The sequence below is a fragment of the Artibeus jamaicensis genome, unplaced genomic scaffold, assembly GCF_021234435.1.
Source record: "Artibeus jamaicensis isolate MK-2021 breed Jamaican fruit bat unplaced genomic scaffold, CSHL_Jam_final contig_233, whole genome shotgun sequence".
Classification (NCBI taxonomy): Eukaryota; Metazoa; Chordata; class Mammalia; order Chiroptera; family Phyllostomidae; genus Artibeus; species Artibeus jamaicensis.
Window position 1 is genome coordinate 20,171,243 of NW_026521486.1, and position 13,498 is coordinate 20,184,740.

General features: G+C 52.3%; 1 protein-coding gene across 1 annotated transcript; it reads left to right on the top strand.

The window, feature by feature from the left end:
* Nucleotides 1–9,298: 9,298 nt before the first annotated feature.
* On the top strand, nucleotides 9,299–12,104 carry KCNA5 (potassium voltage-gated channel subfamily A member 5). Its single transcript, XM_037160796.2, has one exon. The coding sequence runs from the start codon at nucleotides 9,530–9,532 to the stop codon at nucleotides 11,333–11,335; it is 1,806 nt and encodes a 601-aa protein (XP_037016691.2). The 5' UTR covers nucleotides 9,299–9,529; the 3' UTR covers nucleotides 11,336–12,104.
* Nucleotides 12,105–13,498: the final 1,394 nt, after the last annotated feature.

Below are 13,498 nucleotides of genomic sequence, written 5' to 3' on the forward strand. Positions count from 1 at the left end.
TGAAATTTCGGGAAGTAAATGCACTTGTGGGGAATAACACTAAAGCATGCAAATATTTATAAACAGGAAAGTAAAATCGTTTCATTGAGCAACTTTTGTAAGAGAAAGAAAAAACGTACATTGATCACCACAACGCTGCGCTGTGTTTCCAAAAACACTGGCGATTATTTCAAGGGTTTGTAATCACTTCTGTGATCACCTTGCAGAGCCTTGTGTCTCATGTTCCTACTTAGGGAGAAATCCTATTCACGCCCTTCTCCCTAAACAGAGGGGAACTCGTACACCAGTGCCAAGTGCGCATGAGCAGGAAGTGGAATTGCGTCACAGGTGCACGGTAATTGAGCCACATTTTTCAGCTCTGGCTCCAGAAAGGTCTAGTCCTGAGACTTATGGAAACACTGGAATTACAGATGACATACTTGTCCACTTCTGGTAGATTGTTCAACAAATGCATTGGGACAGGACTGGTCCTAGAAAATTGTTTCCCGGACTAGTGTCTGGTATCGATCCAGCCCTCCTGGCTCAGGCCTCTGGGCTGCAGATTTCACCTACATGAATACAGCGTGAATGGCGTCCCCAGCAGCTGTGGGACACGGGACCCCTGGGTTACCCACCAGGACATGCCAGGGAGAGAATCCAGGTCCTGGCAAGCCTCAGTCTGGACATCTGTGGTTCGTGCTTGCCCACAGCCCTCTTCCTTTCGTCAGTCATAGAATCCCGACAGCTCTTGGGGATCGTGCTTCCCCTACTTACAACCGTGTGGGTCAGTGGGTTTGCACCCGCCCTGTAATTCTCAGACTGTCTTGTTCCACTGGCTTCTGCGATTGGTTCGGGAATGAGTAAGTGACCCAAGACAGGCCACTGAAACTGAAGTCCAGGACTGCAGTTGGACATACTGGAAAAGGAGAATTCCTCATCTGTAAGACTTGGAGGTTGGAGGGGCTATGCCAGGCGTGGCTAGGAGGCACCAAGTTTCAGGGAGGCAGTCTGAAAGTGAAGTTCGTACGACGAGAAGTGGGGCCAAGAGAAGGAACAGGACGAACTCCCGATTACAGTGTTTAACACCCGCTCTAGCCCTGCTTGAAGCTGGACTTTGTAGTTACATGAACCAGTACATTTTCCTAACATGATTTTTCTGGACCTAGACAGACTTAAGCTTTCACTTGCAAGTGGACGTCTTCACTCAAATAACATCCTTATGAATTCATTACCTCTCCCCTGTAGCAGTGAAGTTCATTATTGGTATGTGCCATCTTCTTTGTTAGATGAATTTCTGATTCATAATATGGCATATTATAGACCAGTAGTGCTTGTTAGGACTTACTGGTATGAATGAAGATAAGAATTTTATCTTAGAAACTTAAACTTGTGCTGAAGTGGAAGCAGGCATTCCCTGAAGCCTCTGCATGTATGCTTGGATGTAGGAGGATGGATGTAGGTGTTCAGAGTGCCTGTGTGCGATGCCTCCCGTGGTGGTTCCCGTGACAGAGAGGCCTGCCGATGTGCGGATTTGGCTGCGTGGAGACTTGGAACTCAGAGCCACAATAAAGTTGATAAGAAGTTGTCAATCATTCCTATGTCACTCAGTAAAGCTGAATTTCCCATAATCTTTTAAGCAGTGAAAAGAGGATGAAAAATTAAGTGCCAGAAAATCTGCATCCTCATTTGAAATTTAAATTTTACGTGACCATGAAAAACTGTTTTCACCTTAATGAAAAGTTCTCTCTTTGCAGGTAGGATTAATGAATTTGCAGTGTTAAGAATTTCATCTAAGGCAACACCAGTTGCTAGAACCAGATGCTCTCACTTGACCTTGATGGAATAATCAGAAATTTACTCATGGAAGAAGCAGCTGGGCATATAAAAAAGCCATCCACACAAAATAAGCCCCTCTCACAAGCATCATCTCACCCGATAAACCAACATTCAACCAGGGCTGAGAGAGACGCCCACAGGGGCCAGTCTGGGAGGCATCTATAGTTTGGAAACGCATACACAACATGAGAACAAAATTTTGCATCGATAAAGTGGATAAAACAAACCATCGTAGTATTTTTCATAAAGCAAACAAGAAACAAAACTCAGTACAATTCTTGGCTGTTAGGACATGTGAGTTAAAAAAGGACTGAAAATCGGGGTCAACCGCTCACAGGCCTGGGTTGGGGGGCGATGGAAATGTCCTGGAATCGGACCACAGGGACAGCTGCACACCATCGTGAGGACACTAAAAACTACTTTGAAACAGTTTAGATGGTGAATCTTAGCCTTGTGAGTTTTATTTCGATCTTTAAAAGAAAGGATTAAGAAACTCAGTTCTAAGGGGTTGACAGCAACCCTGCGGCGTCCTCAGCATGAAAGAAAGTGGCAGTTCCCTGACCGTAGGTCCTCTTAAAAGCACCACACGATCATCCCATCTTTAGGCAACTGGGCTCAACACAGATTGAGTTGAGTCTCTTTCTGCAAGTGCCGTTACCCTAAGGTAAGAGCAGTGTGGCTTGAGAGTGGACAAAGTCTGGAGTAAAGGTCTGGGAGGGAGTGCAGAGGAAGGGAGGGAGGAGGGGGAAGGCAGTGCCACCTCCCGAGCACTGTAAGACCACTCGGAGGTTGGACAGCAAACAGGGAGGGCTGGGCGCCTCCTCTGCCCAGCCTGTCCTGAGATTGGATTTGGACCCTTCTGGCTACCAAATGCGGCCCCACCTGGGGAGGCTGAAGGGATCTAGAGATGGTGAGAGCAACAATCCCGCATGGGGTTGGGTGGGGGGAGGAGGCTGAGCTCTTACCAAAGCTGGAGAGTCTAGATTCTGGAGATGCCGCCTCTGGGAGCAAGAGACTCCACCTGCAGAACTAGAGGCTCTGAAATGCCCAGTGTGCCTGCGACCGGGACCGGGACTAATATTACCTATTACTGGGACTAATATTATCTCCTGCCTGGCACGAGTTGCGTAGTGACCACAGATTTTTCTTCCGGACTTAGCATAATCATAAAATTATCCTACATTTGCTTAGCACTTCTAAAGTACTTTTTTTCGTGTACCTGGATACCTAACCTAAATTCATAAATATATCTTTATGTAATGTGGGCAGTAATCTAGCTGGAAAAGCCATGAATATAAAATATTCAGTTAATGCTTCCCTTGATTCGGGTACCAAAGCAGAGTGTTGGGAAGTCAAAGCTGCAGCTGTCGTTGAGAAAGGAAAAAATAATGCCAGTATCTCCAACCCTAACACCGAAGGAAGGTCTTGGCTCACAAGTCCGAAGTTAGAAGGTTTTCATCTTAGGCGAGTTGAGTAGCATCGTGAGGTGTGTGGAGGGAGGAAAGGGCGGACGTGAGCTAAAGAGACAGAAAAATAGTCACAAGGCGCCTCTAACCCGGCAGGTGGCAGGAAAGGGAGGTGGGCAGGGACACCCCTGTATATCTAGGTCACTGTCCTTTCTGTTTGGCCTCCAAAAAATGCCCTGGACTCACCAACAAATTCATTCCTGGATTATATCGAGGGAGGGAGGGAGGGAGGGAGGGAGGGAAAAAGCCAAGCTCCAGATGTGAGCCCTGATTTGTGAATGGCCTCCCATCTTAATCCCTCCAAACAGGAAGTCCGAACAGTCCGCCCGAGGTTCTCTCAGATCTGGGTCAATTCCAGCATAATCTCTCCCTCTCCTCCCACCCTCAGCCTCTTCTCCTGCTCCCATGTCTCAACACAGTAAACGCCTTCTCTCTCCCCACACCCCACAAACGCATTTGTTTTGTACGTGTGTTTTGCTTCATTCCCCCTTTGGCGCTTCCATCGCACAGGAAAGGAAAGTCATTTCCAGGGCTTCCTTCCCAAGGTGTTGCATTGAGGGACAAGTGGGGAGGGCAGGGCAGGGGGAGGAAGAACAGCTGCTGCCCTCATTAAAGTGTTTTTACTACAAGTCTGTGTGGGGGATACACCTGGAGGAGAGGGGCAGGTGAGAGAGGGCTTTACCCTTTTGCTGACTAATACTTTGTTTCCAATTATTGCTGGACAGCATATCTTAGCGATCCCTTATTTAATAGTGATGCACTAGAGAAGCACATACTTAGTAACATTCAGCAGTAAGACCCAGCCTATCAAGCACCTGGTCATCAAGTTTTCTTTTAAAATTTGTTGTTGTTGTTGTTGTTTAAAGGTGTTTTAGTGTATTTTAACTACACTGCCTTCTATTTGGCTCTCCTGGGCCCAGCCTAAGAAGTCCTGAGATGTCTGTCTCCCGGGACTCCCAACACCTCCACGTCCCCTTACAGAGATGCTGACCGAGGAATTGTGGGAGGCGGGAGAAAGTGTCTCCTGAATCTGGGGCTGACGGGTTCCCTCGTGGAGGAGATGATGCCATGGCAGTTTTCTTCAATCTCCTCTTTTTGATGGAGAGGCGATTGAGGGCGATGGAGGTAATTTGACATAAGTGTTTTACCAGAGTAATAGCACAGGGGGAAACAGCTCGGAGTGAGCCTCTCTCCCTTAAGAAACCCAAGGTCTCAGCAGAGCCTGGGCGTTGGGTGGTGGAGCCCCGCTGGAGGAGCACCTGGAGATGCTTCGGAGACAGTCCCTCCGCAGAGCCTCTCTTCCCCTTGAAAGGGAGGGGCATTAGTAGCCCAAGCCCGGCCTGGGCCCAGGACAGACTGTTAGCAGGACCGGGCTACTGCTCGGAACCTCTCATCACAACCGCGGTGAGGTTCCCTTGTCCGTAACCTGCCCGGAGGCAGAGAAGCAAAGTCGATGTTTGACGGCAAAGACTAGCGGCACGGTTCCAACAGAATCTTGTTTTTGCTTCCTCTTGTCTTTTAATATTTTACCCAGTGGGGGAAGCTTTCCCCTGGACCTAGATGAAGTTTCAGCCGATTTCATGGTTTTTTATTTTTTGGTTTATTCTTACATAATAAACAGAACTACAGTAACTTGAAGTCTCAAACACTATCTCCATTTAGGAATAAAGTTGCACAGTCCAAACTATTAAATTGTTCCAATCCACAAAGTGGTTTTAGTCCACAAAGTTGAGGCAGTTTGACCAGTAAGAGATAATGCAGTAATACATAAGCTGAATAAAGGGCCCAGACAGATTTAATTCACTGCTTACCCTATAAGGCCATCCAAATGAGTCTGAACATTTTCTGGCTAGTTCCCATTTCTACAGTTAGTTTGAGTGTTTAGCTAATCTCCGATATCAAGTCTCCCCTCCCTCTCTGCTCCACAGGATGGACATGAGCAAAAGAGAGACTGAGAAAAGTAGTCACACTGTGTTTATAACCCAGCAACTTGTCAATGGGGGTGGGGGAGGGAGGTGGGCAATTGCATCAACACATACTATTGAAATTCACAGTACGGACTTGTGGTCATGTTTGATGTTGCCACACAAGTCAGAGATGTTAACAGTGCAGTCTTTGATTTCAAGCTATGTCTATCTCACTCTGTTATATCTACCTACCTATCTATCTATCTATTTACCAACCTACCTGTCATCTACAGATAGATAAATGGTGTAGTAGATCATTTGCAGATGGGATCAGTAGACAGATACACACACATATATATGCATATAAACACACACAGAGATAAAGATATTCCAGTAAGGGTGTAGAGGGAGAAGAGGCTAAAATATGTAATGAAGACCTTACAAAAAAACATACGGGCACATTTGCTTTATAGAGGCAAAGCAAAGTATCTGAGGATGGAAGGGAGTTGGGTGTTATTACGCTGTCTTGCTGGGGAGACCAAGAAACACGACCCAGCGAGCTCTTCCTGGCCTGGCTTTCCCCAACCCCATCGGCCCAACCTCACAGAACTCCGCCCCAGGCCCGTCCGCCAACTACCTCAGCTTTCCTTTAGTTCCTCAAACCAGCCCCGCTCCTTCCTCCCTAAGGCCTCGGGACATACTCTTCCACCTGGAACAGCTTGTTTTGCTCATCATCACCTCAGAAAGCTTCTCTACGTCCTTGATGCGGTTAGGCCCTCCCCTATTCTCACAGCACCCTATATTCTAGATGGTACCCCTTAAAATTGTAATTAAACAACCAATGTAAAATTCGATGCTCAGTCGGTGGCTTTTGCCTTCCCCAGTATGCAACCCCACAGAGGAAATGTGTCTTGGTCATCAATGTAGTCCCAGAACCTTGCAATGCCTTGCACATAGTAGGTACATAATCCATATTTTTGAATGGATTCATAAAGGCAGCATTTAAGACTTTCCCCCCTCCTCTTCTCTCTTTTCTCTCCTTTCCAGCCTAACTCTCCTTTCTTTTTATATCTTACTTCTCCTGATAATAGTCTTGAGTTCCTCCCAGTTCCTCCTGCGATCTGCTAGTACCAGTCTTGATTGGAGAGAAGACCTCCCTTTGTTCTCCTCTGTCTGTCTCATTCTGGGGGACATAATTTAGGTGCTGCAAACCTAGATGCCTTCAGAGACATTCTTTGGGATTTGAGAGGGGTTGCTACTCAGTGTGCGATCTTCAGACGGGAGCATCAGTGACACTGAGGAGTTTGTTTGAAGTCGAAACCCCACCCTGGGTCAGAGTCCACCTTTTACCAAGTTGCTCAGGTGACCTGCACAGTAAACTGTGCTTTGAAAGAGCTTATCTACGGGGATTAGATGGGTGGAGGAGAAAGCAGGTTCAGTCATGGGACGTATCAACTGTGTCCTCTTCCAAAGAAGACCATGAGACAGAGTTAGATGTGCAAAGGGTTGTTGGGACATAACAAAAGAAAGATAAAAAAGAACCTGCAGAACTCATCAGGGGAAACCCCCCAGTGAAAGGGAAGAGGGGAGGAGGAAGGGTTGGGCAGGAAGTGCCTCAGACTGCAGTGTGTTGCTTGCGGAGACCCAGCCGACCTAGTGGGGAGATTGGAGCAAAGGCTGCACAGTAGCAGAGTCTGTGCTGGGCAGAAAGGACCCAGCCCCTGTAGCCCTGGGGTGCTCGGTCGTTGGCAGAGGGCTGCCCAGGAAGAGTGTGGCCTCCGCATGAAGCTGAGGCAGAGCCAGAGGAGGCTGTTGGCTAACTGTGCTCCTTGAAGCTAAAAGGCAGTTCTTTCTTTAAGGGAGACCCTAGCAGTGTATGCCGATGGCTGCCACATGTGACATCTGAAGGTAATTTTGCAAAAATCTGTGAAAGCGAGCCAATGCGCAGAACGCAGATTTAAGAAAATACCCCAATAAAGGAAGCCAGACTTCTGTGCTTTCCCAGGATTGTTTATGTCGTGCTGATTCTTCAGGGAACAGTTTCCCCAGTGGCCCCTGGAAGGCAAGGTCCAGAGAACATTTCCCCTTAGGGACCCCAGGAGGGCCCGGGCGACCCAATATGGTGTCCCTGTATTTATAAGACACAGTGGCCACAGGTCTCAGGTCACCCTCTGCCAGCTCAGGAAGCCGTGGGCTCCCCGGGGGCAGACCTGGTCCTGTCTGGCCACCTCAGAGCCAGAGAAAATAAAAATCCCGGAGGAGCCAGAGCAGGAATAGCAGAGGTCAGAGGTCAGAGGTGTGGTGGACGAGCAGTGCTTCCACACACTGAGTTTCACTTTCACGCCCCTGCCTCACTCACGCACATCTGCAAGCACAGCCAACCACACACTCAAAGTCACACTCAGTGAAAACATTTACACCTGCCAAGTTCACATCCACCCTCATGTGCACTTCAAAAACCGCACACACACGTACCCCTCCAACCCTGACAGGAGCTGGTACGTCCACACCCTGCTTTCGACAGACCCTTGTGCATGCACCTGGCTCCAAGTCTCCCAAACATCTCCTCTGTGTAGATCACGGACAAGAGGCTGTAACACCCACATACATAAATCTCCCACAACATGCGGGAACAAAACTAATCAAACAGACATTCAAGAACGCAGTGACTTCACGGGAACTGAAAACCAGCCGACATCTGGAACTGCCACTCATGCCTTGAAAGAGACTTCCCTGGGCTATAGGTGCCCCTGGAAGCCTGCAGGAGCCGGGGCAGATAGCCTAGTGTGTCCACCCAGAGGGACTTAGCTGTTTCCTTAGCCACCCCCCTGCCTCCTGCAGCAGGGAACTGAGGCTCTCGGGCCCGTGTTGGGGGTGGGGCGAGCGAGGGAGCACTTGCACCTGGAAAGAGGGTTCCCCATTTCTGTAGAGAAGTAGAGTGGAGGCAGTGAGAGCCCGAACTCCGCTTGCTTCGGTTTGAATCCCAGCTCTGCCGCCCTCCACCTGCATGACCTTGGGCAACATAGTCAATCTCATGGTGCTTCATCTCCCTCATCTGTTCAAGGAGGGTAATATTATGATAGTACTTACAAAACGGGCCGCTGTAGGAATACACCAGTGCTGAGACAGGGCCTGGTGCATCAAAGAGCAAAACGCTGGTTATTATTCTACGCCTGGGAGTTCTCCAACCCTGGGGCTTCCACGGCCTCCCTGCTTCTCTCTTCCCAACTGTCCCTGCACAGACCGCGCGCCCCCGCGGTTGCGCCTCCCTTCCAGGCAGGAGTCACTCTCACCAGGATCTCTTTACCTCTCCTCCCCTTCCCTGCTAAGGTTTTTGAAGATGGATTTGTGCAGAGGGCAGGAGGGTTGTGTCTGCAAGGATACCAGACCAGGCAGCAGATATCCAGGCTCCCGCAGCGCTGGGTCGCTGGGTCTGCCGGGCTGACCGCCGCGGTCTGCACTGGGAGGGGGCTTTCCCGGGGCCAGGCGGGGGCGCTGCGAGGTTTCGGGCGGTCACCTGTTGGTGGGTTTGTACGTATTTGGGAAGAGAGATGCTACTCCATTGGTCTGGAAATCTATCGCTCTCTCTATTTATTGCTCGATCGATCAATCTACCTACCTTCCCACCTACCTATCTAATCTTTCAAGTCCCTCCCAGTTTGAATTTGTTTCTCAGAGAAGACAGAACAGTTATTCCTCCAAGGCAGAAATGTGAGAAGGACTGTTGTCTCTCCTCTCTCACTCCCACGCGGCCACAGCCTCATCCCTTCACCCCACGACAATTCATTTCCCCTGGAGTCCACTCGGCGCTCAGCGGGCTCCCAGGTGAACTGGAATCCAGCGCTGTTCTCCTCTGGTTGCCCCGGGAGTCTCGGCGCTCTCGGAACGACCTGTTCCTCCGTCCTCCCCACTCCCTCCCACTAGCCCTTCCTCGCCTGCTCTGGGCCCCAGCTGTGCCCTCGGAGAGACGCCCGCTGCCCGGGGACCGAGAGAGGAGGCAGGAGGAGGAGGAGCGGCGGGGAGGAGCGCGGGGGGGCGGGCGGGGCGCCCGGGGTGGGGGCCGAGCGCCGCGGCGCAGCCGGAGAGGGGCGGCTGGAGGCTGCTCTTCTGGAAGGAGGCTCTCGGCTGCTTGGTAACGGGCTGCCAGAACCGAGAGCAAGGCAGGGAGCAGGGCAGCGTCCTCTTGACGTCAGGACCCAGATCGCGCCAGCAACCCCAGCCGGCCCCACTGAGCGCCCGGCCGACGGCGGGAGAGGAGCCGACGCCAGGCGCGCGCGGCGTGTGAGTGGGGGGCGGGGCGCGGCGACCCCCGGGGCGCAGCATGCCCCCGGCCCCGGGGCCATGGAGATCTCCCTGGTGCCCCTGGAGAACGGCGGGGCCATGACTGTCAGAGGAGGTGGCGAGGCCCGGGCAGGCTGCGGCCAAGCCTCAGGGGGGGAGCTCCAGTGCCCCTCGACGGCTGGGCTCAGCGATGGAGCCCAAGAACCCGCGCCGAGGAGGTGCGGTGCGCGGAGGGGCGCGGGGCCGGGAGGGCGGCCCGAGCCGCCGCCGCCCCAGGAGCGGCCGCAGCCGCAGCCTAGACAGCTCCCAACGGGGGACGAGGAGGAAGAAGGCGACCCCACCCAGGGCCCCGGGGAGGAGCCGGTGCTGAGCACCGGGGCCCTTCACCACCAGCGCGTCCTCATCAACATCTCCGGGCTGCGCTTCGAGACGCAGCTGGGCACCCTGGCGCAGTTCCCCAACACCCTCCTGGGGGACCCGGCCAAGCGCCTGCGCTACTTCGACCCCTTGAGGAACGAGTACTTCTTCGACCGCAACCGACCCAGTTTCGACGGTATCCTTTACTACTACCAGTCGGGGGGGCGGCTGCGGAGGCCGGTCAACGTCTCCCTGGACGTGTTCGCAGACGAGATCCGCTTCTACCAGCTGGGGGACGAGGCCATGGAGCGCTTCCGGGAGGACGAGGGCTTCATCAAAGAGGAGGAGAAGCCCCTGCCCCGCAACGAGTTCCAGCGCCAGGTGTGGCTGATCTTCGAGTACCCGGAGAGCTCGGGGTCCGCACGGGCCATCGCCATCGTCTCGGTCTTGGTCATCCTCATCTCCATCATCACCTTCTGCCTGGAGACCTTGCCCGAGTTCCGGGACGAACGCGAGCTGCTGCGCCATCCCCCGGTGCCCGCAGCGCCTGCGGGGCCGGCCCGGGGCGCCAACGGCAGCGGAGCCGCGGTGCCTCCCTCGGGCCCGACGGTGGCGCCTCCGCTGCCCAGGACCCTGGCGGACCCCTTCTTCATCGTGGAGACCACGTGCGTCGTCTGGTTCACCTTCGAGCTGCTCGTGCGCTTCTTCGCCTGCCCCAGCAAGGCCGAGTTCTCGCGGAACATCATGAATATCATCGACGTGGTGGCCATCGTCCCCTACTTCATCACCTTGGGCACGGAGCTGGCCGAGCAGCCAGGGGGCGGCGGGGGCGGCCAGAACGGGCAGCAGGCCATGTCCCTGGCCATCCTCCGCGTGATCCGCCTGGTGCGGGTCTTCCGCATCTTCAAGCTCTCCCGCCACTCGAAGGGGCTGCAGATCCTGGGCAAGACCTTGCAGGCTTCCATGCGGGAGCTGGGCCTGCTCATCTTCTTCCTCTTCATCGGCGTCATCCTCTTCTCCAGCGCCGTCTATTTCGCAGAAGCTGACAACCAGGAGACCCATTTCTCCAGCATCCCGGACGCCTTCTGGTGGGCAGTGGTCACCATGACTACGGTGGGCTACGGGGACATGCGGCCCATCACTGTGGGGGGCAAGATCGTGGGCTCGCTGTGTGCCATCGCCGGGGTCCTCACCATCGCCCTGCCGGTGCCCGTCATTGTCTCCAACTTCAACTACTTCTACCACCGGGAGACGGACCACGAGGAGCAGGCCGTCCTTAAGGAGGAGCAGGGCAGCCAGAGCCAAGGCACAGGGCCGGACAGCAGAGGCCAGCGGAAGGCCAGCTGGAACAAAGGGTCCTTCTGCAAGGGGTCCCTGGAAAACGCGGAGGGAGTCCCGAAGGACAGCTGCTCCCTGGAGAAGTGTAACCTCAAGGCCAAGAGCAATGTGGACTTGCGGAGGTCCCTGTATGCCCTCTGCCTGGACACCAGCCGGGAGACAGATTTGTAAGGGGGATCCAGGCTGACCGGTGGGGACGGCAGAAGCTGCCCAACCTGAATGTCCACGTTATACCACAGAGTGTTTCCGTCCACCCTCCAACCCAAGTCTGTGCCTCTGCCTTCCCTCCTCTCCCTGGACCCCCCATATTCCCTCTTCTTTCCATGACTTCAAGGGTCACCTATTTTTAAAAAGTACCACATTCCATGACGCAGGAGCCGTTAGAATGGTGAGCGCTACGAGATGGATGTATTTGTAGCCAGTTTCCTATACCCAGCAGAGGAATAACCCAAACAAAAATGACTTTAAATAGCCCAGATCCCAAGAGATTTTGTAACACCCCCCCATCCCTGTGTTCCAAACTTGCTTTACATATGATTATATTTGTGTATAGGGGAATATTTTTATGGCTGGTGAGTGGATTTTTGTACTATAGTTCAGATGAAGATATTTTGGATACATTTTCAAGACATATGTCATATTTATGGAAGAGAGAGTTACTGTGATGTTTTTCTGTGAAACTTAGAGCCAGAGAGTCTGGTCACAGTGGCTCTGGTTCCATGTCTGTAAGCCTCTCTCTTTTCTGAGATGTGGTATCGGTGCTTTGCATCTAGGGCAAGGAATGTTCTGGAAGAAAGGCAGCTCTGACATTTTCTGTGCGCCTTAAACAACTCTTATAACTTTCTTTGAAAAGCATGTTAATGATGTTGGAGGAAGACTTCTGATAATTCCTTCTCTTTCTTTTTATCCCAGGAAATAAAAAGTTACTTGGTTGAGGCAAGTGCTTTTCTACAGCTGATGCATTATTTTTTAATTTAAAAAAGGTCTGTCACTCGCTGTTTCTGGTTTTAGAGTCAGAGCAAATGCCACCTGCATTGGGGTAGAAAACTTGGAATGCTAATGATTTGATCATCACCTTTTTTTTTTCTTTTTTTTGTTGGGTCCTCTCTGTGACTTGGTTGTACTTGGAGGAGAGAATTCCATGGGTGACTCAGAGACGCCTATGACATGTTGGTGTTAGACCCAGACCTCAGCACGGAGTGGGAAGGAGTTAGAGGCAGTGCCCCCTACCACCTCAGTGCCCCCTCACTCCTGTGGTCCCCGGTGCTGGACTTCTGAGACCTGCTTTGCCTGCAGTTGGAAGCCTTCCTTGCCGTCCCATCCCCTGCTCAGAACCCAGCAGCTCTGAGAAACAGGTCTGAGTCTCAGACATGAAGCCTCTTCTCCAAACGAGGCTCTGGTGTGAGAGTCTCGAGGAAAGGAACAGCACCTGTCCTATTGTCCCTGCCGCCTGTGCTGTGGCGGAGGGCATGCGCTGCCCTTTGGTGGACAGGCAGTCAGAGGCCAAGGGGAAGGGTCTGCTTGCCCACATTAGGCTGGCTTCTGCCTTTTCTGGAGCAATCTCTGAACTCAGAATGAATCTCTCTGCTTCCTCTGCACTGATGGTTGCAGGGACAGTATCACAGTAGGTATAACACTGGCTGCAGTTTCTCTCTGGGATGAGCTATTGGAGGCCCGGGGGAGGCTCCAAATCGCTGCTGTTGCTTTTTCTGCTGAATTATCTGAAAAGGAGGTTGTTTTACCTCCTCACCAGGGTGAGCTGGGGGTCTATAATCACACCTCCCCCATGACAGCATCCGGGTCTCCAGGGCACGGGGTGGGGGTGGGGGTTGCCTGATGTATGGGAAATGTGGATTTAAATAAGATGCCGACACAATAATAAAGCCAGTGCCCGTGACTGACCAGAGTCATTCCCAGCCAGGAGCTCTCAGCAGCAAATCTGAGGAGGAAATGGGCTGTGTGTGCAGGCAGGGCTCTGTTGTGTGTGGTTATATGCTGGGGCCAAGGGGGAAGAACAGAGATGCTTCATTTATTTATCATTTGCAATCTGCCTAAAAGCAGGGCACTTTGCCAGAGCTCAACTCCACACAGCCTCACCTCCAAGCCCTCTATGGCTTTAAAGCCAACGTGTGAAGTTCAGCACATACCTCGTGATTGGGACTGGGACACCTGGCTGCAGGCTCAACCCTCCCCTGAAGGCAACAGACAAGTTACCACCTTGGGTCTGAAGGTCAGTTTCTCTACATTTAAGCAACAAAGAGAGCATCTTAGATGTGTCCGGTGCCTGACAGCCTGCATCTTTAATGCCCAGTAAATGGGTGCAAGGTTATACAA